This window comes from Manis pentadactyla, chromosome 15 (genome assembly GCF_030020395.1).
Source record: "Manis pentadactyla isolate mManPen7 chromosome 15, mManPen7.hap1, whole genome shotgun sequence".
Lineage (NCBI taxonomy): Eukaryota > Metazoa > Chordata > Mammalia > Pholidota > Manidae > Manis > Manis pentadactyla.
In genome coordinates this window covers 18,944,159-18,966,728 of record NC_080033.1, presented here as the reverse complement: position 1 = coordinate 18,966,728, position 22,570 = coordinate 18,944,159, and the positions used below count along the sequence as shown (strand labels likewise).

General features: G+C 56.7%; 3 protein-coding genes and 1 long non-coding RNA gene across 10 annotated transcripts; 1 reads left to right on the top strand and 3 right to left on the bottom strand.

Annotated features, from left to right (window-relative positions):
* Positions 1-111: 111 nt before the first annotated feature.
* FXYD1 (FXYD domain containing ion transport regulator 1) lies at positions 112-4,160 on the bottom strand. The gene is made up of 8 exons (XM_036928950.2): positions 4,007-4,160; positions 3,635-3,686; positions 2,784-2,845; positions 2,305-2,337; positions 1,781-1,855; positions 1,522-1,558; positions 583-632; positions 112-392 (listed from the first exon to the last, which is right to left on the bottom strand). Exons 3-8 carry the CDS (start codon positions 2,839-2,841, stop codon positions 370-372), a joined length of 276 nt encoding a protein of 91 aa, XP_036784845.1. The 5' UTR covers positions 2,842-2,845; positions 3,635-3,686; positions 4,007-4,160; the 3' UTR covers positions 112-369.
* LGI4 (leucine rich repeat LGI family member 4) lies at positions 3,263-14,977 on the top strand. Of its 3 annotated transcripts, none has more exons than XM_036928937.2 (9): positions 3,263-3,579; positions 8,432-8,503; positions 8,734-8,805; positions 10,101-10,172; positions 10,296-10,367; positions 10,598-10,767; positions 12,771-12,935; positions 13,021-13,526; positions 14,143-14,977. In XM_036928937.2, the coding sequence occupies exons 1-9, from the start codon at positions 3,569-3,571 to the stop codon at positions 14,455-14,457; spliced, it is 1,455 nt and encodes a 484-aa protein (XP_036784832.2). In that variant the 5' UTR covers positions 3,263-3,568; the 3' UTR covers positions 14,458-14,977. The 3 variants fall into 3 exon arrangements, with proteins under 3 accessions (XP_036784832.2, XP_036784830.2, XP_036784828.2); XM_036928935.2 differs by lacking the exon at positions 3,263-3,579 and adding an exon at positions 7,405-7,805; XM_036928933.2 differs by lacking the exon at positions 3,263-3,579 and adding an exon at positions 7,873-8,042.
* LOC118933958 (uncharacterized) lies at positions 6,584-10,174 on the bottom strand. 2 transcript variants are annotated; one of them, XR_008994183.1, is made up of 4 exons: positions 9,381-10,173; positions 8,934-9,087; positions 8,632-8,803; positions 6,584-6,846 (listed from the first exon to the last, which is right to left on the bottom strand). It is a non-coding gene; the product is annotated as an uncharacterized LOC118933958 (long non-coding RNA). The 2 variants fall into 2 exon arrangements; XR_008994182.1 differs by having other exon boundaries at positions 8,934-10,174.
* Positions 14,978-15,943: 966 nt separating the features above from the next.
* On the bottom strand, positions 15,944-21,629 carry FXYD3 (FXYD domain containing ion transport regulator 3). Of its 4 annotated transcripts, none has more exons than XM_036928931.2 (8): positions 21,544-21,627; positions 18,887-18,940; positions 17,764-17,796; positions 17,629-17,652; positions 16,704-16,778; positions 16,586-16,622; positions 16,289-16,326; positions 15,944-16,150 (listed from the first exon to the last, which is right to left on the bottom strand). In XM_036928931.2, the coding sequence occupies exons 2-8, from the start codon at positions 18,924-18,926 to the stop codon at positions 16,131-16,133; spliced, it is 267 nt and encodes an 88-aa protein (XP_036784826.2). In that variant the 5' UTR covers positions 18,927-18,940; positions 21,544-21,627; the 3' UTR covers positions 15,944-16,130. The 4 variants fall into 4 exon arrangements, with proteins under 4 accessions (XP_036784826.2, XP_057349411.1, XP_036784825.2 ...); XM_057493428.1 differs by having other exon boundaries at positions 18,887-18,946; positions 21,544-21,585; XM_036928930.2 differs by having other exon boundaries at positions 16,586-16,778; positions 21,544-21,629.
* Positions 21,630-22,570: the final 941 nt, after the last annotated feature.

Below are 22,570 nucleotides of genomic sequence, written 5' to 3'. Positions count from 1 at the left end.
GCCCACTGCCGGCGTCCCCGCCCCTTCTCCCAGGGTGGGGGCGCCCCCTGCCGGGGCCATGGGGGCGCCCAGGCTTTCGCTCAGAGGGACTGCTAGATCCACAAAACGCTGTCAAGAGGGAAAAAGCCGTTTTATTGGAAGTCTGGGCCGCAGAGCGGAGTGTGTGGGACAGGGCTGGGGAGGAGGCAGTCCCGGTGGGCGGTGGGCTCCCGGGTGGTGTGTGGGAGGAGTCAGGAGACGGGGAATCCTGTGGGGTGACAAGGGTGAGAAGCAGGGAAGCCCTCCAGCCCTTGCACCCCCTCCTCCCTCCCTACCCCCAGCTTTGTCAGAGCCGCAGGACCTGGCTGGATTGCATCGCGCCAGGTGTTTCTACCGCCTGCGGGTGGACAGACCTGAGGGGAATACAGAGAGTTCGGGCGTCAGGAGGGGCACTCCAGCTCCTGAGCAGCAGGGAGCAGCAGGGGACTCCCCGCCCTGGGGCTGCAGATCAAGCCCCCCCTTCCTCGCGTCCGGGGCGGACTGGGCCAGGGGTTCTGGGAACCAGCCCTCACCCTCAAACACCCAAAGTCTCCCCAAACTCACGGCGGATGGAGCTGCGGAAAGTTCCCTCCTCTTCATCAGGTTCCCCAGTCCTGGGAAAGGAGAAGCAGAAGAAATGGAGGGTGGAAAAGAGAAGAGGCAGCCGCTTCTGGGAGACTCCCCCCCGCACCCTCCCTTTCTCCTTCTCCTCCGTGCAACCCTTATTTCAGAGACTGGGGTACCAGGGCTGCCGGAAAATCAGGTGCAACCAGGAACGTTTAAGTTGTGCAGCAGGAGGCGCTCCAAGAGGGTGTCAGTGAGTGCCTCCCGGAGTGCCGGGGAAGGGACTGGAAGTTGGTGGGGGAGGAATGGCCAAAGGGGCTTGGCAGACTGCCTGGGTGTGGCCTAGGTGAGAAACCTGAAACCCTCAGCTTCTCGTTCAGTGATCTTGGGCAAGTGACTTTCCCTCCCTATGTCTTGGTTTCCTCATCTGTAAAATGAGGTTAGTAGCAGCACCTCCCTCATAGAAGGGGTTCTGATAATATAGTAACATTATATAAGATGAAACAGTATCTGGCACATAGGACACACCCAATAAATATTAGCTATTATTTATAATAACATCTATAACTGTTTTCACACGAAGGAGGCAGTCATGCGTTGCTTTAAATTTTTATTTAAAGATGAATCAAAGAGCTAGGAACAGGACTCGGAGCTAAACTGGGCCGCCGAGCGAGGTGATCTCATTTCGCCGCGGCTCTTTCACAGCACTTATCACACTTTGTGATTTTGTATCTGTGGGGCTGTTGGAATCCACGGCCACCGCCTGCACTGGGTTAATTCCCTGCTTGCTCCCCAGAGCAGGCTTGGGACTTGGCACGTAGTAGGTGCTTACTTTTTTCTGAAGGGTCTCTGGCTGCGGATCGAGTGGACTTCCCACCTCACCCCCAGCGCCCGTCTAGAGCGGGAGTAGGTGAGCGAAAGCCCTTAGGGGCCTCTTACCTCTGCTGCTGGTTGAATTTGCACCGGCACCTTCTGCCTGTGGCGGGGGTGAAGGACAAGGCTGAGATTCCACTCCAGGCTGGCACCGCGTGGCGCTCTAGCCCGGGCTCTCCCGCGCGAGGGGCGGAGCCTCGCGGTCGGGGCGGGGCCCGAACGGGGGCGGGGCGGGACCTAGGACGCGGATAGGGACCGGGCCGGAGGCGGGGGAGGAAGGACAAGGCGGGGCTGGGGCTGAAACGCAGATGCGGGGGCTACATACTCAGAATGATGAGGATCCCCAGGATGAAGAGGATCCCGGCAATGATGAGGCCCCCTATCCGCAGGGACTTGTAGTCTGTGGGCAGCAGGGAGGAGGGTGAGGGCAGGAGGGAAGCATGGGGAGGTGGAGGCAAACAGGAAGGATGGGGAGGAGAGGAGAAGGGAAATCAGTGAGAGGAGGGCGCAAACGGAGGCGGCGGGTCAGGGAGAGGAGACCAGGGAGCAGGGGAGGGTGACGGACAGGACGAGGGGACAGGCGGCAGCAGAGGGCGGGCCGGAGACACTGAGAGGTGGAGGGAGAGGGAGGATCGGCGGGACAGGCGTCCAGTGGCGAGACACGTACAGAGAGACAGTGAGAAACACGCAAGGGGAGATGAAGACGGAAAGAGTCGGGGACCCACATCAAGGGGGAGAGGAGAATGGCAGATATAAGCCCTGAGAGTCGGAGGGGAAATGAGGACAGCGCAGGCAAACCCAGGCCCTCCGCCCTCCCAGATCCCCAGGACGGATGCCCTCCTCCCTCACCGTAGGTGAATGGGTCATGTTCCTGTGGAGCTTCTGGAAAGAAAGAAATCAGGGGTTGGATGCTCCCTAGGGACCTACGGAGGGACACAAAGAGACCCTTTGGGGCTTTACCTTCCCGGCTGAGAGTCTGGGCAGTCTGCCCACCCTCCCTGGGTCTCAGCTGTCCTCTCTGCGCTGCCCTGGGGGCACAGTGGGCACCCAATTGGCCCAGCTCCTGGTCTCATCTCAGTTTGTCTATGGTTCCATATTTATGGGGAGCAGGCCTCCATCCTGCCCTCCAACTTTTCCTAAATTGAGACATCCTGTGCCCTCTCCCAAATGCCAGCCTGTGACTGGAGCCCATATAAGATCCTCCATTTCCTGGTGCCCCAACTGACCATTTAGGGTAGAGTCTCCAGCATGGTTGTCCTGAAGGGTTTTCCCTCGCCCTGTCTCCCTTGGGGCTGAGGTAAGTAGTGGGCTGCCTCCCCCAGACTCACCTGCTTTGGCCACGATGAGACCCACACAGAGAACCAAGATGTGACCAAGAGATGCCATTGTCCTGGGGAACACCAAGAGTCAAGAAACGGGCACTCTCTTACTTCCACTATTGGGGTCTGAACCCAAGGGGTTAAGTAAGAGGCAGTCCAAGTCCTTAATTCCAAAAAACATCCATCATCCATCTTGGCCACCCTGAGAAACAGGGGCATCCCGTGCGTTTGCTTCACAGGGACACAGCATCACCAAAACAACCCACCACCCAGTGAGGGTCATACGGCAACACAACACAGGAAACGCAAGGGTGAGGCACACGGCCTGTGGGTCTTCTGCAGGCTGGGGCCTCCCCACAACAGGCCCCAGATTCCCCAGACCTACCCTCACAGGAGGAGCAGAAGGCCTTGGCCCCACCCCAGTGGAGAAGCAGACACCCTGTAAGGGACGCAGCAGCCAGGACGCACCAGGGGCCCACCTGCACACCGCGGGCTCGCTGTGTCCCTGCCCTCGGCTGCTGGCCCGCTCTCTGCCTGACCCTGGGTATAAATATCTCCCACTTCACCCTGGAGGAATTTGCCTCTTACAAGCCACCATGGCAACAGCCTTCCTTCCCCCACTCGGGGGTCACGCACAGCCCTGCCGGGTGCAGCTGGGCTACCACATTGCCACGGGCTGCCCCCATGGGAAAGACCACCCTTGTCTCCTAGAAGTGATGAGAACAGGGGAAAACAGCCCCTCCGCCTGCCTCTGGATGACTTCTTTCACAAGCTGACGACACCAGGCGAGTGACATGAGGCCCAGGTCAGTGGAACGGAGACAGAAGGCAGATGCCAGGGTCAGGAACACACACACTCACACTTGAATGTGCAGCGGGGCTGGAACGGAGACAACGCCCACTCCCCAAACTTCTGGATGGAACAGAACGTGGGGCAGAAACAGTCAGACACACATTAGCCCTCATCTGAGCCTCCAGTGCCCCCAAACAGTGACGCAGCCTGAGCTACACATGTGAGTGTCCAAAACTCACACCCAGCCAGGGTGCACACGCAGCAGCAGGAGTTGCAGCCACACTCCCACCCCTGGGGGAACCCCAGTGTCCCAACCACACTCCCTTCCGCCTGGGTCTGGCCTGCCTGGGAAGCCACAGGCTGGCCACTCCTGCTCCCAAAATAGGTGGCCCAGCCAAGTGAGGGCTGAGGCCTGGAGGGGAGGGGCGGGGGACGCTCACCCCAATCAGGCTGTCCCCTGCGGAAAGAAGGCCCCCAAACGTTCGGCTGTGCCCAGGGTGAGCACTTTGGACCCCCTGGCCCAGAGCTGGACGCGCCGCCCTCAGCAGTCTCCCCTCCCAGCCCCACCCCACCCTTGCCCTCCCCAGCCAGCAGCTGTAACTGGAGCCGGGGCTGGAGGGGGGCCAGGGGGCGGCCCCCAGCCCAGACCGCCCTGGCCTGCTAGGTTAACTCTCTCAGCTCAGATGGAGGAGCAGTAGGCAGCCATCGTGGGGGAAAGCTGGGGTGAGGAGGTGCTGGCAGGGAGGACTGGATCACAGACACACTCATGCATGCGCACATGCACGTGATAGCTTCTGAGCTGGGATGGGACAATGGGTGTCAATGATTTTCTGCACTGCCCCCTGGGAATTGGGCCCAGCTGGGGCCTAAGATCACCCAGCCTGAGTGCTTAGGAGCCCACTGCCCCCTGACCCCAGTGTTCTGAGGAGCCCTGGTCAGTACTACTGGGCTGTTCTGGGGGCAGTAGTTTCAGCGTGTGTGTTATACTGTCTGATGGTAAGTGAGGTCCCCCGGGGGTGCACACTACACATACACAAAACCAAGACCCGGATAAACTGGCACAAAATCAGACAAATATATGTTTGTACATAATACAAACACAGAAGCAGACACACACAGAATAACAGAGCCATAGAGAAACCCAAACACACACAATCAGCATTCTTACACAATCTCAGAGATGTGAAGGCCCTCAAGCTGTGTACATATGCACACAGACAAATGGCCATGTTTACAGGGGCACACAGGAGGCAGAAGCACTGTCAAGGACACAGCCATACAACCACCCACTCTTACATATAATCACAAAAACAGATACACACATACCTGTGTTTACACCCTCATGTGTAAGCAAAGGGCATATGGCTGGCCACACAGTCGCTCTCACACAGGCCCAAACACTTGTATTCACATACTAGGAAATAGCACCAAACATGCCTTGATGTCTTTAACCCCAAACCTCCCCTTTTCTGAGCACCTGTGGCTCCAAGATCCCTGGAGGATAGCACACCTCTTGGGCGACCAAACTCACAGGCCCTGGTGACAGAGAAACCTGGGGTCAGGTCTGGGCTCTGCCAATCCTGGTTGTGTGACCTTGAACAGCCCATCTGACTGCTTTGTGCCTCAGTTTCCCATCTGATAAAGTGGAGAAATCAGTAAGGTCGTATGTACAACCCCAGGCCGGGCTTCAAAGTCTCTGAGACTGACAGTATCTTATTACTAGCTCCATTTTAGAGATAAGCAAACCAAGTTATAGCAGAGAGGAGCTATGTCTCCCTTGTTGTTAAAGACGGAAACTGCCCCCACCCGGGAAGAGACCTGGATGACACGGGGCTCTGCAGGACAGTCAGCAGAGATGACCATGCGCACGCTCAGGCCTAGGCATGGCCCTGACACACACATATGTGTGCTTGGGGCCTCAGAGGACCAAGAGGCCTCAAGTTTCCCTCATCCAGCTCTGTCTGAGCCTCTGCCCCTCATGGCCCTGTACCCCAAGTCACCAGCAGCCCCTGGTCAATGATGACCCTGATGGCTATGCAGCAATGGAGAGGGTGATGTAGGAGCAAGGGGGGCAAGCAGGGAGGGGCACCAGGGCAGCTCCAGCCAGCCCTCCACTCCCTTCCCCACAGGGCCAACCGCTCTAGCTGAGTGGCTCAGCCACTCTAGCGGGGTGATGTTGGGCAAATGACTCAACCTCTCTATGGCTCGGTTTCTCCTCAGAGGGTGGCTGGGACAATCACCTGAAATAATCCATGGAAAACATTTGGAAGAAAGCCTGATGCACAATAGGTGACACCAACCACAGAAAAGTCAGCCATTCTCATCAACACTGTAGTCGTCCAGGAGTGAGATCCCCGTGGGGCGGGGCACTCCGTGAGTATGGATTTAGGCCTGCTTGTGTCCCCTCTGTGTCCCTGGCACAAAGTTCTTTATGTTTTCAAAAACCTTGTGAAGAAAACCATCCCCACTGTACAGCTGGGGTGACCAGTACCTGTGGGGCCTTCCTCAAATCACAGAGCTGTGCAGGAGCAAGACAAGCATTTGGGTTGAGTCTCCCCCCATGCCTGCTACCACTGCAGGGTGCCCACCCTGCACTGAACCCCGATCAGGGGGCGTTGCCTCCCTCATCTCACTGAGTGCTCTACACATCTGGGAAGTGGGTGTCACGGCTGCACCATTGACAGATGGGAACACTGAGGATCAGGGAGGTCAAAGAGCAGCCTGGGACACACAGCACTGGACCTGGAACCCAGCTCTGTATGACCCTGCCTGAGTTGGTGCTACTAAGCCCCTTGCCCTCTGAGCCTTCTGGGTGTGTGTGGCAGTGGTGAGAAAGGCTGTTTTCCTCAGCGGCAGAGGAGCGTGGTTAGGTTTAGATCTGTCCAGCATCATGGAACAGACTGTTTAACAGTCTAGTGCCTCGTTTTCCCCATCTGTAAGGTGGGCGTTAGTAATACCACCTACCTCACAGGGTTGTTGTAAGAACTGAGTAAATTCACATAAAGACTGGCACACAGTAAGTGTTCAATGAGTATTATTACTACTATTTCAAGTTTGATAACAAGCATCATTTGCTTCTCTTTTTTGATGGACAGACTCTAATCAAATTGCTAAAAGCTTAGTCCAAATGAAAACAACCAATATCCATGAGTTCTGATCTCCAAGGAAAGTGCAAAATCTCGCAGGGAGGCCCTGGAGCTGACTTCCTGGGCTTGAGTCTGGCTCTGCCCCAGCTGGGTGGCGTACATCTCAAATTGACCTGTGTCCTCAGTATCTCCATCTACAAAAGTCACATAATAGGATCAACTTCAGAGGGCTGCGGTGGGTCAGAATGAGCTGATCGATGAACGTTTAGAACAGGGCCTCGTACGGAAGCAGAGCTGAGGAGGAGGGCGGCATCATCGCCTACATTTTTCCCTTGAGTTGGGTCCCTACCCCCAGAGGGTGGTTAGGGGTTAATGTGGGGCAGGCAAGCAAGGCTGCGGGCTTGGGGCAGGGCAGGTGCCCTGCCGAGTGTGGCCACCAGGGGGAGCAGTTGGCCGGGCGCTGGCCCCTCCGGGCCTCGGTGACAGCCCCGCCACGCCGTCCTGGAGCTGGGCTGGGGGCTGGCTGGGCGTGGCCCCCAGTGGTCTCCTCCCACCCCCCTCCTTCCCGCTGAGCCGTCCGGTCCCCACCCTGGTGGCATCCTCTTCAGACTCCCTGAGTTGGGGGGGTTGGGGAATCTGGGGAGGGGGCTGGCTGGGCGTGGCCACAGCGGCTCCTGCCCCTGCGGCCCCTCCCCTCCCCTGGGGCCGCCCGGTTCCTTCCCGAGGCTGCTCTTCCTACTGCCTCTGACCCCCTCCTCCTTCTCACCCTACTTTGCCGGGGGCACCCGGTGCCCAGCGAGTCCCTTTCCCAAACCTCCTGGGAGAAGGGGCGTGGGAGGAGGGGAAGAAAGTTACAAGGAGCTGCAAAGGGGGTGGTGTGGTAGGAAGAGGAGAAATAAAGACACCAGACAGAGGGACACACACACACACACACACACATGCCAACAGAGACTGAGACAGAGAGACACAGAGACAGAGACTAACTCACTGAGTCAGAAATACAAGAGAGGCACAAAGACAGAAGAGAAATAAACAGAAAATTGGACACCAGAGAGACACAGGAAGGACAGACTGAAAGGGAGACAGAGGGGAGAGAGAAGCCAGGGCAGAGCGTGCCAGCTGGCGGGATGGAGGGTCGCCTGGCCTGGGGGAGGTAGTGGCCCCGGCCTGGGCCGAGCTGTACGGGCAGAGCAAGCTGGGGCCTCGGTGGGGGTGGGGGAATGGGAGGGGCGGCTCTGGTCCTGCTGCTGCTGGCGGGGGCAGGGGCGGGTGTGGCCTGGAGACCCCCAAAGGGGAAGTGTCCTCTGAGCTGCTCCTGCTCCAAAGACACTGCCTTGTGTGAGGGCTCCCTGGACCTGCCTGAGAGCTTCTCCCCATCCCTGCTGTCACTGTGAGTGTCAGGCCTCTGAGGGCCTGAGGGTGGGGCTTGGAGCCCTGGGGCCCCAGGGCTGGGGGACAGGGTGCCAGGTCTCCAAAGAAATAGGAGCCCTCCATGATCTTGGGAGGTGGGCAGCAAAGAATGTCGGGATGCCTGAAAGGGGGCTGCAGGGATTTGGAAGGAATACCAAAGAGCAGGGGTGGTGCTGAGGGCCCAGGAAGAGGGTTAGCCAGGGGTGGGCTGAGGACCACCAGGATCCTTGCCAAGCAAAGCAAGCAAACACCTGTCTCCCCTGGGATGTAGAGTCAGGGTCTGGGGTCTCCACAGACAGGAGGTGGCTCTGGGATGGGATTGGAGCACTGGAGTGGTTTTCTTCTCAACCCCCATCGACATGTCCCCAGCTCAGTTGTTCGGACGGGAGTCACCCAGCTGAAGGCCGGCAGCTTCCAGAGGGTCCCCACGCTACACCTACTGTGAGTAGGGCCCAGCAAAGCCGGCGACGTGCCCAAGGGAGTGGGGGCTCATGCACAGGCACGTGGGGCATGCACATGTATGTGCACGTGTGTGACTGTGAAAGCAGCTGTGTTGCGCACATACTCACATGGTGTGCTTCCACGCCCGCGGGCCAAGGGCGGGAGCCAAGGTTACAAGGTCAGGTGGGGGCAGCAACTCCAGAAACATTTCTTCCTTGCTCCCTCACCAGCCTCTTCACGTCCAACTCCTTCTCCGTGATCGAGGACGACGCCTTTGCTGGCCTGTCCCACCTGCAGTACCTGTAAGTGTGGCCGGGGGTGGGGGAGGAGTGGTGGGGAGGCCTGGGAGAGGAAGACAGGCCCTCCATGGCTCCCAGAGCAAAGGGAGGTAGGGGCTGGTGGCCCTGGAAAGGAAGTGTCTGGTACCCACCAGAGGGGCAAGAAGACTGGCCTCTTGTGGGGGCTCAAGGCGCCTGCTCGGCTGTGGAGTCCCAGCCTGCTCGCCTCACCTCTCTGTGCTTCAAGACCCACAAAGGGCCTGGATATCCCAAGACTGTTTCTTGTCCCACTTCACTTACGGGAACCTGGGGAGAGTGCAAAGAGGCCAGAGAAGGGAAATGTTTCAAATTAACAAAGAGCTCTGAGTTAAGTGGCGGTGGTAGCAATGGTGGTGGAAATGGTACAACAGTTGTGCGTTGGTGGTGACAGTAGGATCGTGTTGTCAGTGGTGTTGATTTGGTGTTGATGGTAATGGTGGTAGCAGTCCTGTTCCTGCTACTCACAGAAGGGGTGGAGTTATTGAAGATGACAGTGTGGGGATGAAGTTGGTACCAATGGTGGACGCATTAGTGTTGGGGTTGTGGGCACTGGTACTTACAGTATTGGTGACGCTGCTGGCTCTGGCCAATGGTAGATGCGGATGCTGGTGTCATATAATGGCCGTGTTGCTGTGACTGGATTTGGCGGCAATGGTGGGGGTGCTGGCGCATGGAAGTTGTGGCAGTAGTGGTACTGGTGCTGGTGAAGACATGAGCACTGGGATTATGCTGGTGGTGTCAGTGTTGGCAACACTAGTGCTTGTCCGATGCTTTGGAAAATGGTGGCCGTGCTGGCGATGATGGTGGCAGTCATTTTGGCACCGATCTTGAAGGCTGTTGTGTTACATGCTTATAGGTGCTGCTGGGGTAAGGTTTGGTGAGGAGGCGTTGGCATTGGTGTTGGTGGGAGTGGGTGGTGACCATGGGGTGGTGTGGGTGACAATGGCAGTTACCGGCACTAGGGATGATGACAGAGGTAGAGGCACAAGTGTTGGTCATAATGGAGGATGGTGAGTATTGGTGGAGATGTTAGTGCTAGTGTTGGCATGGGTGATCGTGGGGACAGTGGTGAGGCTGACGTGACCATAGGGTCGGGTTCCTGGCTCCGGGACTGTAGGCTGCGACCTGGTGAGGAGAGTTCCTGAGAAGGCCTCCCTTGGGATCATGCAAGGTGTGGGGGGTTCTGGCAGCCATGGCTTCCACGGGGTGATCCCCCCAAGCACCGAGGGGCCACAGCAGGAAGCTGACAGCCTCCCCCTCACAGCCCCTTCCCTTCGCAGCTTCATCGAGGACAATGAGATCGGCTCCATCTCTAAGAATGCTCTCAGAGGACTTCGCTCACTCACCCACCTGTGCGTGCCCCTAAGGCTCACCCCCACTGCACCAGCCTGCCCTGACAGGTGCCCCACTGCCCATCACCCAGGGACACAGGTGCTGGCAGCTGCTAACGGTTCCTCCTCTGCTCCCTCCACCAGGAGCCTGGCCAATAACCATCTTGAGACCCTCCCCAGATTCCTGTTCCGAGGCCTGGAGACCCTGACTCATGTGTGAGGCTTAAGGGGACTGGGGGGCAGGTAACTGGGGACCACTTGAGAGGGGAGGGCTATCTGTGCCCACTTTGGTTGGCACAATGAATATGGCAGCAGTGGTTCTTACATATTTGCATACCACCTGTGGGGCCCCATCCTGAATGCTTGCCTGGGGAGGAGACAGGGAGTGTGACCTCTTGGGGGGAATGGAAGCCACATCGAAGCCCCTCCCCGGCTTCTTGTCCCAGGGACCTCCGCGGGAACCCGTTCCAGTGTGACTGCCGTGTCCTCTGGCTGCTGCAGTGGATGCCCACCGTGAACGCCAGCGTGGGGACCGGGGCCTGTGCTGGCCCTGCTGCCCTGGCCCACATGCAGCTCCGCCACCTCGACCCCAAGATGTTCAAGTGCAGAGCCATAGGTGGGGGCTTTCCTGGCAGGGTGGGAGGGACAGCAGGGGCTCCCAGAAGAAGGTGGGAGATCAGGGGAATGGCTGCTGGGCTGTGGCGTCCCCCTCCTTCCCTGCTCTGCCACTGCCTGGCAAGCAGCGTCACCTTCCTGAGCCTCAGGTTCCCCATCTGTAAAACTGAAGTAATAAATGGTGACATAGGATTGCATGAAGATTCAGCAATGCAGCCACACCTGATTTGGCTCAGGGCCTTATAAATATGTTCACTCTCATTGTTGTTATTAATACAAAAATGACCATTTTTAAAACACTTTCTATGATCATTTTGCTAGTCCATAAATATATTTTGGTACCTTTATAGGTACTGGGCAGTGCAGAGAACATAGCAGTGATGAGACAGTCCCAGCGGGCTCAGGGCCAGGATGGGGAAAGCCTACGGAGCTGCAGGAGCCCAGAGCCAGAACAAGGGCCAGACACAGAGGGGGGCCAGGAAGGGCTTCCTGAAGGTGTGGACATCTGAGGTCAAATCTGGAGGCTATTAATGTAATAAGAAGAGTTATTAAGAACTGTCTATATATCTAATAGTTACTAGCTAAGTGCAAGACATATCTTTAGTATGTGGGACTCATAGAACAAGAGCATTTAACTTAGGGGCCACTCTGTGTTCAGTAATTTAACAAACATTCACTGAGATCCACACCACATTCACTGTGGGGACCAAGATAGCCCTGGGCCCTGGCCTCACAGTCCTGGGGGTGGGGAGACAAATATTAAATAAAACATTGCACAAATAGTTGCATGCTACGCATTGTGATAAACATAGAAAGTGATGAGGAAGATTAAGGGGTGGGGAGTCCTACCTCACCTGGGGCATCAAAGAAGTCTTCTCTGAAGAGGTGTCATTAGATCTGGATTCAGCTAAGTGAAGTACAGAGGGAAGGGTGCTCTAGAGAGAGGGATCAGCATGTGCAATGGCCCTGAGGCAGCATAGAGCTTGTCCTGTTTGAGGATCAAAGGCAGGCAGTTCTGACATGGGGAAGTGACTAAAGGAAAGGACACAGATGAGGCTGAAGGTAGCAGAAGCCTTATTGTGCAGGACTTTGAAAGCCACAGAGAGGAGAGTGGACTTTATTGAAGGACATTTCTAAAAGATCCTCTTTTGTGGGGGCATCCTTGGTGGTTTGGCTTATTGCTTCAACCTTGGCACCAAGAAACAGGGCCTGGCATGTACAATGAAATATTATAACCTGGAGCTGACTGCCTGGCTCCACCACCTCCGCACTGGGCAACCTCAGTACCGTGTTACCGTAAAAGCTAAGATGTTACAGCACAAAATACCATGAGTTAAAGAAGACATAGGGTCTGATGTGAGCAGTATAGTCAGGTAGGGCAGGCCCTGGGTGTTGTCTTGGTTTTCATGGTTGGAACCAAGACATGGCACGTCCATCTGCCAGTCCATGGGGAGAAGGGGAAGGAGATCCCATCTAGGCCAAGCCATCTCCATGCAGCAAGGTGAGCGTTATGCCCATCACACTGCTCTTTTCCCATTGGGGACTTGGTCTGGACATGGAGGGGGTGCTGCTGGGGTAATGCAGCCTCTGGCTGGGCAGCTTTGTGCCCGGCTCCAGTCCTATTTCATGAGGGATGGGAAGGATGGATTTTGCTGGACAACTGGCTGCTTATACCTCTTAGCCTTAGTTTCCTCACTGCAAATTGGATATAATAACCTCATAGGGATCTTGCAAAGTTAAATGGGTTAATAAATATTAATATTAACAAATATTCAAACAGTTGTTGTTCCTAAGCAATTATTTGATGATGCCATGCAGCTTAGAAAATAAAGTACTACCATGTTGTTGGGAGTTAATTCATCTATAGACAAAGAGATTCTACTGTCCATCCCTCTGAGGTGGATGCCATGAAGGTCCTCATTTCAGAGGTGTGCAAACTGAGGCTCAGCTATAAGGACCCTTGGGGTCCCCCAGGCCTGCCTGACTCTTTCCTGCTACCCCCAGAGCTGTCCTGGTTCCAGACGGTTGGGGAGTCAGCTCTGGGCGTGGAGACTTTCTCCTACCAAGGAGAGCCTCACATCATCCTGGCTCAGCCCTTTGCAGGCCGCTGCCTGATCCTCGCCTGGGACTACAGCCTGCAGCGTTTCCGGCCTGAGGAAGAGCTGTCAGGTGAGGTCTCCTTGCCTCCTCCCACACGCCCAGTGGCCTGCCCGGCTGGCCTGACCTGCCCTCCTGCTCCCTGACTCCCCCACAGCGCCCTCAGTGGTGTCCTGCAAGCCGCTGGTGCTGGGTCTGCGCTTCTTTGTGCTGGCTGCTCGCCTGTGGGGAGGTTCCCAGCTGTGGGCCCGGCCCAGCCCGGACCTGCGTCTGGCCCCGATGCAGGCTCTGGCCCCGCAGCGACTGCTGCGGCCCAATGACGCCGAGCTCCTGTGGCTGGATGGGCAGCCCTGCTTCGTGGTGGCTGATGCCTCCAAGGCAGGCAGCACCACACTGCTGTGCCGTGACGGGCCAGGCTTTTACCCGCGCCAGAGCCTGCACCCCTGGCACCGGGACACGGATGCCGAGGCGCTCGAGTTGGACGGCCGGCCCCATCTGCTGCTGGCCTCCGCCTCACAGCGGCCGGTGCTCTTCCACTGGTTTGGGGGCCGCTTCGAGAGGCGCACAGACATCCCCGAGGCTGAGGATGTCTATGCCACACGCCACTTCCAGGCTGGTGGGGATGTGTTCCTGTGCCTGACACGCTACATCGGGGACTCCATGGTGAGGCTGGGTCCGGTCAGGTGGGGCAGGCAGTGGAGACTACTCCCAGCCAGGGCTGATTTTTCAGTGCTGACCCCACTTTGCTCACCAAACTCTGACCCAGCCTCAAAGGCTAACCTTCACACTTCAACACCACCTAACATACTGATATTTGATCTCTGATCCTATCCCAGCACTGACTTCAAGACCGCGACCCTTCAAGGCTGGCTGACCCTAAACCGCTCCCATCCCTCAACACTGACACCAGCCCCAAGATTCTGACTCTACCCCCAAACCCTCATTCTATGACTCCAGCACATTCCAGGACTTACATTTGATGACACTCTGAACCCCCAAGGCTGACAGCCCACCCACTCCTGCACTCTCTTTCTTGAGTGAGGTGTGTTAGGGGAAGCACTCTGAGCCTTGACGGCAATGATCTCACTCAGGCCTTCACGGGGTGTCAGTATGGAGAGCTGACTGTAGGCACAGGGAGGAGAGCAGGGAGACCGAGGAGGCTGCTGTGAGTTTGGGGACCTATAGGCCTCTGCTTCCAAGCTGATCCAAGTCCTCTGAAGCCTAGAGGACCATCAGCCCTCATGGACCCCAAGCCCTAAGCAGCAGCCACATTTTGCAGGTCATGCGCTGGGATGGCTCCATGTTCCGGCCGCTGCAGCAACTTCCCTCGCGGGGTGCCCACGTCTTTCAGCCACTGCTTATTGCCAAGGACCAGCTGGCTATCCTGGGCAGCGACTTTGCATTCAGCCAGGTCTTCCATCTTGAGCCTGACAAGGGGCTCCTGGAGCCACTGCAGGAGCTGGGGCCCCCAGCCCTGGTGGCCCCCCGTGCCTTCGCTCACATCACCATGGCGGGCAGACACTTCCTCTTTGCAGCTTGCTTCAAGGGCCCCACACAGATCTACCAGCATCATGAGTTAGACCTAAGTGCCTGAGACGACCGTGGACACAGCTGCTGTGTGGAGTCCTAGTCTTCTGGACATCCCCCTGTCTGGACTCCTGGCCGTACTTGGGTGAAGTCTGCTCCTGGGAGATACTGACCACAGGCCAAGTTTAAGGCAAGAGCTGCACTTTCAGTCTTAAGCAACATCTTTGCTGGGGGGCAGATACCTGCCCACCAAGGGTGACTTAGGGGCTCAGGCTAGGGCACTAAAGGGAGCCGGAATACAGAAGTCATAGTGGGGGCAATGTGCAGAGCTCCATGAGGTCTGGAAGCACCCCTCTCAACCCAGTCCCACCCCTCCTGCTCCCTGTGAAGTACAGAAGAGACAGCTTCCTTCTTCCCTCTAAACTCAATTCCACCAATCGCTTTTTGTACCCTCCTCCATGACGTCACCAGTCGCTGGGCGGTGTGCCCTGCAGGGCTTACTAACTTCCTTTGCTGCTTGGACTAGTGCCTGTTGCCAAGGGGGAAGCCTAGCGTGCCATCCGTTTTGCGCGTGCGCGGGGGAAGGAAAAGCAGAACCTTTTTGCAGGGACCCTCCCCAGTGAGTGACAGGAGCAAGGACGGAAAGTGTATGAGCTCAATAAACGTGCTGTGCACTCGCCCCACTCGTTGTTGTGGGGTCATTGGTAAAGGGTGTCCCCTGAGTGGCTTGGGGGAGGGGAGCAGTGATGTCCCAGAAGCAGTACAGTGGAGGGGACAGGTTCCAGAGTGCATTTTGGCTGCCCCTGGTGAGCTTTGGCGAAGTCTCTAAGGACAGTGAACTCATGATTATGGGACTTCATGGGATGTTTGAGGGATATAAGGGCATTACTAGGGGACAGGTCACAGGTTTATTGTGGGTGTCTTGAGGTCATGCCTTAGGGCACTGTAAGAGGTATTTTGGGGTATTTTGAAGGGTTTCAGGAATTTTATGGTTTGGCTCTTGGGGACCTAGTGTAGAACTAAGGGAGTTTGGGGCTCCTCAGAGGTTTTCACACCGTATGACCATTTTCTATTAAGGAGTATCCTGGGAAATTATTTAAAGGTCTCACAGGGACATTTGGGTATTAGAAAGATCTTCCTAATAAGGTGGAGTCTCAGGGGTGAGTGGAGGGTCGTAGGGGTCTTACTATTAAAATCATAAGCTATCTGGGTACTCATGTCATGGTAGGATGATCCCACACCCCAGTTTTCCTGGGATAGTCCCAGTGTCTACCCGAGTGTCCAGCATTCCATCTGGTTAGAGCTCACTTTCGGTCTCAAAAGGGCCCCCCATTTGGCTACTAGAAAATTTTGAATTGTGCATGTGGCTCTCATGGCCATAGAGGCTGGAAGTGGACCCCATGCCATTCACCAGGTATGATAGGCCTTTGGGCTTTTCCTAGCAAGGGATTCAGCTACCAGCATCTGTGCCAGCCCCCGGTGTGTGTCCGCCTTCTCCTGGCTCCCCAAAGCCCACCCCAGCACACACAGAGGGCATCTTGAGGCTACTTGGGTAGGAGGCAAGATCATTTTAGATTGAAAGTGGAACAAAAAGATGCCTCCCGTGAGAGCCGTGGCAAAGCCCTGGCAAGGCAGGCTGAGGAGAGGAGGGGGAATTCCATCTTGGAGTCCAGGGTCCTTTGCAGAGACAGGGCTTGGAGAAAGAGAGAGGCCCTCTGTGCCCTTCCGCCTGATCTGTCCTCAGCAGTTATGGGCAGAGCCTGGGAGAGGTGATGGGGTCAGCCATGAGAGAGGGCCAAATTCTTTCTCCCCAGAGCATGTTTGCACGCACACTTGTGTGCACACACATACACCTTACATTCTGTGTTCCCCTCAGCCCCGACCCATCCTTGTATTACCTGGAGTGATGAGAGGTGGCGAATCCCCTGGCCGGTGGCTAGGGAAAGAAAAGTGATGAGACCAGGGTCCACCCCATTTGTCCTTTGCCTCAGGCCACTTGCTCATACACAGCTTCCTGATAATTTTTTTCCATCATTGGGTTGGACCAACCCAGGGAACAAAGGTTTTCAGAATCTGGGGCCCTCTGAGGATTATTGGCTCTGAAGAATAAACCAGGGAAACCTTAGTGGCTAACTGGTTCACCCCTGAAAGGTGTCTGCCTAGCATGAGACAGGCATGCTGGAAACCTGTCTTACCTGGGCTTCTGGCCGAACTTGCATTTGCATTTCCCACCTGTCCAGGGGAAGGGGGATGGTTGGAGGAAGGAACCCACAGCCCTGCCCTGCGCATGCCCCCGCCAGCCCCTCCACTTACTCATGAGGACGATGATGCCGAAGGTGCAGAGAACTGCTGCACAGATAAGCCCCCCGACCCGGAGGCTGTGCCAGTCTAGGAGAAACCCAGAGGGGCCCTCAGTGCCCACTTGCATCCTCCCCATCCAAACCCCAACCACTCAGCGAATAGGCATTGGGTACCTGTGATATAGCAGTGGAGAAAACAGACAGACCCCTAGCCCTCCTGTGCTCACATTCTGGTTCACACATGAGCAAACGACAAGAGGTTTCACGGAGGGTCAGGTGCAGATAAGCGGTCTGAAGACAAATAAGCAGGACCAATGGACAGAAAGTCAGAGGGTGGCTCTTTTAGGGAGAGTAGTCAGGGAAGGCCTCTTGGAGGGGCCACATTTGAGCAGAGACCTGAGAGGTGAGGGAGGGAGCCATGGGGCTATCTGGAAGGAAGCATTCCAGGCAGAGGGATCGGAAGGTACTGATTCCAGAGGCTTGGAGTGTGTCTGCTGTGTCTCTGCACAGCAGGGAGGCCAGCAGGCCGGAGCAGAACTAGTGAGGAGGAGTGGGAAGAGTGGGGACAGAGGAGCGACGGGAGCAGATCGCGTGGCCGCAGAGCACTTGGGCCAAATAGCTCACCTCCTCAAGGCATCTTCTCAAGTCAGGCCTTCTCTAGCGGCTGATTTGAACCATAACAGCAGCGTTGTGTGAACTGTCCTGCCTCCCTGTGTGTGTCTGACTACCTTGCCGGAAGAGAACCTACCCGAGGACCAGGCTGGCACTCGTTCCCTTATCCACTGTGTCCACTGTGCAGTGTCCCGTCCTAGACCCTTCCTGTCCTCACCCTGTTTCACCCGCATCAGACCCTCACCTCACCCTGTGTGGGGCACTTGGCACAAAATAAGATGAGAGGGCAGGGTAGGGGTGGGGGAGGGAGTGATGCGAGCTCTCACCATAGTAGAAGGGACTGTTTTTATCTGCAAGGAAAGAAAAATGAACATGAAGCCAGGGCATGAATCCAGCTGGGAGGCAGGGGTCCTGGGGAAGAATCTGGGGGTGGGCTCGGGAAGGAGTCCAGCCTAACTCACCTTCTGGGTCATTGGCATCCAGGGCAGGCAGGCCTGCGGGGAGAAGCATGGAAGGGGAGGAGATGGTGATGCTGGCGGGCCACAGAGCCTCAGGGGCTGCGGCTGGGGTCCCCCACGGGACAGTTCCCCACCTCCCAGGGGCACAGCCTTCCAGCCCCAAGCTAGCTGTCTCTGCATGTCCTATCTCAGAGATGTGGACTCCCCAACTCAGCCCCACACCTGCAAGCCACGCAGCATTTTGCCTCCTGAAATAGGTTTAGATCGGTGGCTTTTGGCCGCCCTTGGGCCTAATGGTTCCAGACCCCTGGCTAATCCGCACCTCCTGCAGAAACAAAGCAGTGTTCTTGTCAAGATGACAGACAGCATCAGCTCCTTGGTCACTCTCAGAGCTCGTGTCCTGATTCTGCCACATCCACGCCTACCCCCACACCCCCTTCCTGGTGTTTGCTCACCATCCCCTTTAAAGCAACTTACTAATTAATTATAAACTTAATACACTTTATTTAAAAATGGAACTTTACATTCCTGGATGGAATACCAATCAAGGCCAATGTAACAGATACAAACGAATACAATGAAAGCAAAGGACTTGCATTAAATTCTGGTTCAAAGCAGTGGGCTGCCTTGGCCCGGGATCTAATCTCGGTTTGTCCTTTGTTAAAGGGAGATTGATCGTTTTTAATGATAATGAAAGCACGAACACCTGGTGCTTACGCGGTACCAGGCACTGTTCTAAGTGCTTTTCAGATACTAACTTGTTTAAGCCTCACAACAAGTAGACTCTCTGTAAGTAGATGCTATTATTGTCCTCATTTTTACAGATGGGGAAACTGAGGCACAAAGGGTTTTGGTAACTTGCTGCATAATCACTTAGCACCTGAGTCTTCTCAGTGTCATGGTGGAGACACCAAGGTGGTGACTTTATAGCTGTATGAACTGCTGCTGGAAGAGGTGTGTCCCTTGAAATCACCAGTGGGACACTTCTTACCCTCAAGGAGATGCTATCCTGAGAGGCACCACCCCGGAGGGGAGACAGAAAGTAAGAGAGAGAGGCGGGCAGGGCTTGGCCACTGTTCAGTGGAGGGGGTTCAGGGGAGAGGCAGTCCAGGAGGCGGACACTCACTTGCCAGGAAGACGAGCAGGCTCAGGACCACCTCTTGCATGTTGGATCGCTGGCCTGGGACTGGGGGTGGGGGGAGTCAGCTTTAGTAGGGATGCAGGCCAAGTGCCTCTGGTTCCCAATGCCCTCCTACTGTGCTTCCCACCCAGGGTACACTGCTTGCCCCGGGGCAGAAGGCTGGAGGAACTCACTGGGCTGAGAAGGAGGAGTGCGGGGTGCAGCGGGGGCTGGGTGAGAAACTCAGGCCTGATGTGGGAGCAGTGTACTCACCACGGGCAGGGGCACCACTAGAGGCTCTAAGGGAATTGCCCTGGCCACCAAATGAGAGAGGCATGGCCTGCTGTTGTCCCCATCATACTGATGGGGAAACCAAGGCTCTGAGAGGTGAACGTGGGTGCCCAGGGTCACCTTGCCAGGAAGCAGGATTTGAAACAAGCCTGGCTCTGCAGAGTTGCTGCTGACACAGGCCTCTCAGGGCCTCAGGGTGTTTTGGGAAGTGGGGTGTTGGGAGCCAGGTGGCAGGAGGCCCGGGCTCCTGGGAGTGTCTCCCAAAGACAGCTCGCGGAGCCTGCCTGCCCTGCCCAGACCTCACAGACCTTGGGCTGGGCCGGGGCAGGGGACCGAGCTGCTCCTCAGGTGCTCGGGGCAGGCCGCGGGGAAGACAGACCTGGAGGCTGGGATGGGGGAGCAGGGCCACACCTGGAAGAAGGCTCAGCCTGGCTGCAGCCCCAGCCCCATGCTCCGTCCCTCCTGCCCTCCATTTCTGCCCCTTCACCCATCCACCCCAGTCTCTGGTCCTGCCTCCCCCCAGGCCCAGCCGCTGCCCCTACCCCAACCCTTGCCAAGCTCCTCCTGGCAGCAAACACTTCCTCTCTCCCGGGTAGGCCCGCCTAGCATGAAGCGCACTTCTCATTCCCTTCCTGGTCGGGTGTGCGTCCACCCTGCCGCCAGCCTGTGTGCCTGCCATAAGCTCCCAGTCTCTGTGTGCCCCCCTGCCCCTGTCCCACCACCATACGCACTCCTTGTCAACATCTTGATAGCAAGAGCTAACATTTGCTGGGATCCACCCTGTGCTGGGCACTGGGTGCTGGGCACTGCCACATGACCTTGCTGTGTTCTCACTCCTTTAATCCTCAACCCGGAGTGACTGGTTATATCCTCCATTACACCAACAGCAAAACACACAGCCTCCCTCAGCCTGGTAAAAAGCCATCTGACGTTCCCAGCTGTGTCCCCGCGGAGGTGCCCGTCCACAGCCGGAGACAGTGCCCTGGTCCTCCATGTAACCCCCGCCCCATTTCTGTTTCCTGCACATTCGCAGACTCCTCCACCTTCCTGTGCCCACCCCAGGTCCTGGGCATCTTCTTGGCTCCCTCATTAAGCCCACATGCTGAACTCATAATTTTAGTTTGAAGCATTCATTTCATGCAGGAACAGGGCCTGTAGCTTTGGGGAGCATTACTAAGGTATTTAAGACCCTTAAAATTGGGATAGAGCTGGTGTGGGTGTGTGGGCAGGACAGCCCCGTGGTTCTGGGCATAGGTCTGTAGAACGACCACCCATTGTCTAAAGCTACCCTGTGAGGCTGTCACCCTGCGATGCTACTAATACTAGTAGTAAGAACTAGATAGTATTGCATGTTTCCCCCGTGCCAGCACTGTGTTCATCTCCTTGCGCTCACTCGTACCTTTGCAGCTTGATGAAGTTGGCACTATGATGATCCCACGTTGCTGTCGCAACCCTGTAACCCCTGTGAACTCAGTCCAATGCCCTATACCATCCCCTGGGACCCACAGTTTCAGCTCTTAAGCCTCTTTCATGGGCTCCTCCAAACCCGGTGGCCAGTGAGGGCTCCCTGACTCCCCATCCTCAGCATCCCAGCACAGGGGAGACTGATGGGGGGTCTCAGCGGTGCTGTAGCCCCTGCACCACGGACTGGCTGCTGCAAGCCCGGGGCCCTGGCTCTGCCTTCACTTTCCCCATCAGGTGGTTGTTGGGGCTGCTCTGGAGCTGACTGCAGCTGGTGTGAAAGCTTGGGAGGAAGATGGCTCTGCCCACCGCATTGGCTCTTTCCTGGCCCCGGGGGTCCCAACACCAGTGCAAGGACTGCTTTCCCATCCGTTGCTCCATGAGAGTGGCTGGGCCCTTCAGCCGTGTGCAGAATGATTCCCCACACCCCGAAATCTCCTATCCAATTCCCCTTTTATACCTTCCAGGGAACCACCACCCACTTTTCCCAGAGGTCTCTAGGACCCACGTATCCCCAATCCCTAGACACCCCAAGTCCACCCAGTCACCTGCCATTCACTCTGATGCCCCCAAGCCAGCCCTGGCCCACCTAGATACCCCAACCCACCCAGGTACCCCTCTCTACCCTGTCTCCCCAGAAAACCCCAGTCCAGATGCTTCTGGTCCACTCAGACACCTCGGATCTACCCAGACACCCCAATCCCACTTGTGGGCCTTACCCTTACCCAGCCAGCTCACCCAGCCCCCCGAGGGAATGATGGGGGTAGGACCACGTTAGAGGAGGACACTTTCTCTCATCTACCTCCCTTGAGGGGAAGTTTCTAGGGTCTTTTACCGAGAGCAGTGAGGGGAGGAGAAGGGATAGTTTGGGGACTGGGTCAAGTTGGAGGGAGGGGGCCCTGGCCGCTCACCTGTGTGGCTCCCCAGGTTGTGTGGAGGTTCCGGGAGAGAGTGGGGCTGCCAAGCCCAAGTCCTGCCTTTATCTGCAGCTGCCACGCCCTAAGCAAACCCGGGCAGGTAGAGAACAATTCAGACTCCCTAAAGCTCAGGAGCTACTCACCCCATTCCTGCTCTTAAAGAGACAGCCCCCCTCCCTCCTCAGTGACAGGAGAGATCCCTGGCCACTCAAAGGTTAAGGCAGCCTCAGGTGAGGCAGAAGGAGAATAGGATGGGATGGAACTCTGCCCCTCACATCGGGGGAGGGCGCTCTCTCCAGTCTCCTGCCCCTCAGAAAAGGACCTGCAAGGGGGAAGGTTGGGGGCTTCAACAGCAGAGCTTACGTCTGGTGGGGGGTGGGAAGTGATGGCTTGGTGTCATAACCTAATTTCTTTTACTTCAGTCCTGTGTTGTGCCTGGAGGAGGGATTGTGGAGATTATGGGAGATCTGAAGTCCCCTTCCAGGCCACTTGTCGCTGTTGACACAGTTTGAGGGTGAGCAGAAGATACTGATATGACAAGGTCATGAGGGGGCGTGGGGGGTGCCGGGGAGTAGGGGTGGGGGCTGCGTCTGCCGGACCTTAGACTATACCCTCTCCCCCATCGAGCTCTAGGGAGGCGAGAAACTGATTCCTAAGCACCGGACAGACCTTCCTAGCCCGGCGCCTTCCCAGGGGGGCTGGATGCCTGGGTCCAGGCAGTGGGTGTTGGCACAGGGGCTGCCTCCCCGTCCGGATGAGGCCTCTGTGCAAGGCTCCCTTCCCCTCCCTCCTCCCTCTCCTGTTCCTCCTCCTCACTGCATTCCTTCTGGCTAGGGTCTGCGCAGGCCCCCACATCATCCTGGTTGGGGTGCCCCCTCCCCCCAATTCCGTCTTTTTAGACAGAGGGACTTTTGTCTGGGGGCTGGATGAAGAACAAGGCGCCTTTGAGTGGCTGGCGGAGGATTGGGGTCACGGGGAGGCGCAGGGCCAGGAAAGGGGTGGCTCTGCCCTGGCCACCAGC

What these genes read in the sequence shown, in the direction of transcription:
- FXYD1 (XM_036928950.2), bottom strand. Translation starts at nt 2,841, where the DNA reads ATGGCATCTCTTGGTCACATCTTGGTTCTCTGTGTGGGTCTCATCGTG. An exon ending in TCTCATCGTGGCCAAAGCAG is followed by an intron (nt 2,338 to 2,783) that starts GTGAGTCTGGGG and finishes CTTTCTTTCCAG; the next exon opens with AAGCTCCACAGGAACATGAC. An exon ending in ACATGACCCATTCACCTACG is followed by an intron (nt 1,856 to 2,304) that starts GTGAGGGAGGAG and finishes TGCTGCCCACAG; the next exon opens with ACTACAAGTCCCTGCGGATA.
- LGI4 (XM_036928933.2), top strand. Translation starts at nt 7,873, where the DNA reads ATGGGAGGGGCGGCTCTGGTCCTGCTGCTGCTGGCGGGGGCAGGGGCG. An exon ending in CTGTCCCACCTGCAGTACCT is followed by an intron (nt 8,806 to 10,100) that starts GTAAGTGTGGCC and finishes TTCCCTTCGCAG; the next exon opens with CTTCATCGAGGACAATGAGA. An exon ending in GTTCAAGTGCAGAGCCATAG is followed by an intron (nt 10,768 to 12,770) that starts GTGGGGGCTTTC and finishes TGCTACCCCCAG; the next exon opens with AGCTGTCCTGGTTCCAGACG.
- FXYD3 (XM_036928930.2), bottom strand. Translation starts at nt 18,926, where the DNA reads ATGCAAGAGGTGGTCCTGAGCCTGCTCGTCTTCCTGGCAA. An exon ending in GGATGCCAATGACCCAGAAG is followed by an intron (nt 17,653 to 17,763) that starts GTGAGTTAGGCT and finishes CTTTCCTTGCAG; the next exon opens with ATAAAAACAGTCCCTTCTAC. An exon ending in AAACAGTCCCTTCTACTATG is followed by an intron (nt 16,779 to 17,628) that starts GTGAGAGCTCGC and finishes GGTTTCTCCTAG; the next exon opens with ACTGGCACAGCCTCCGGGTC.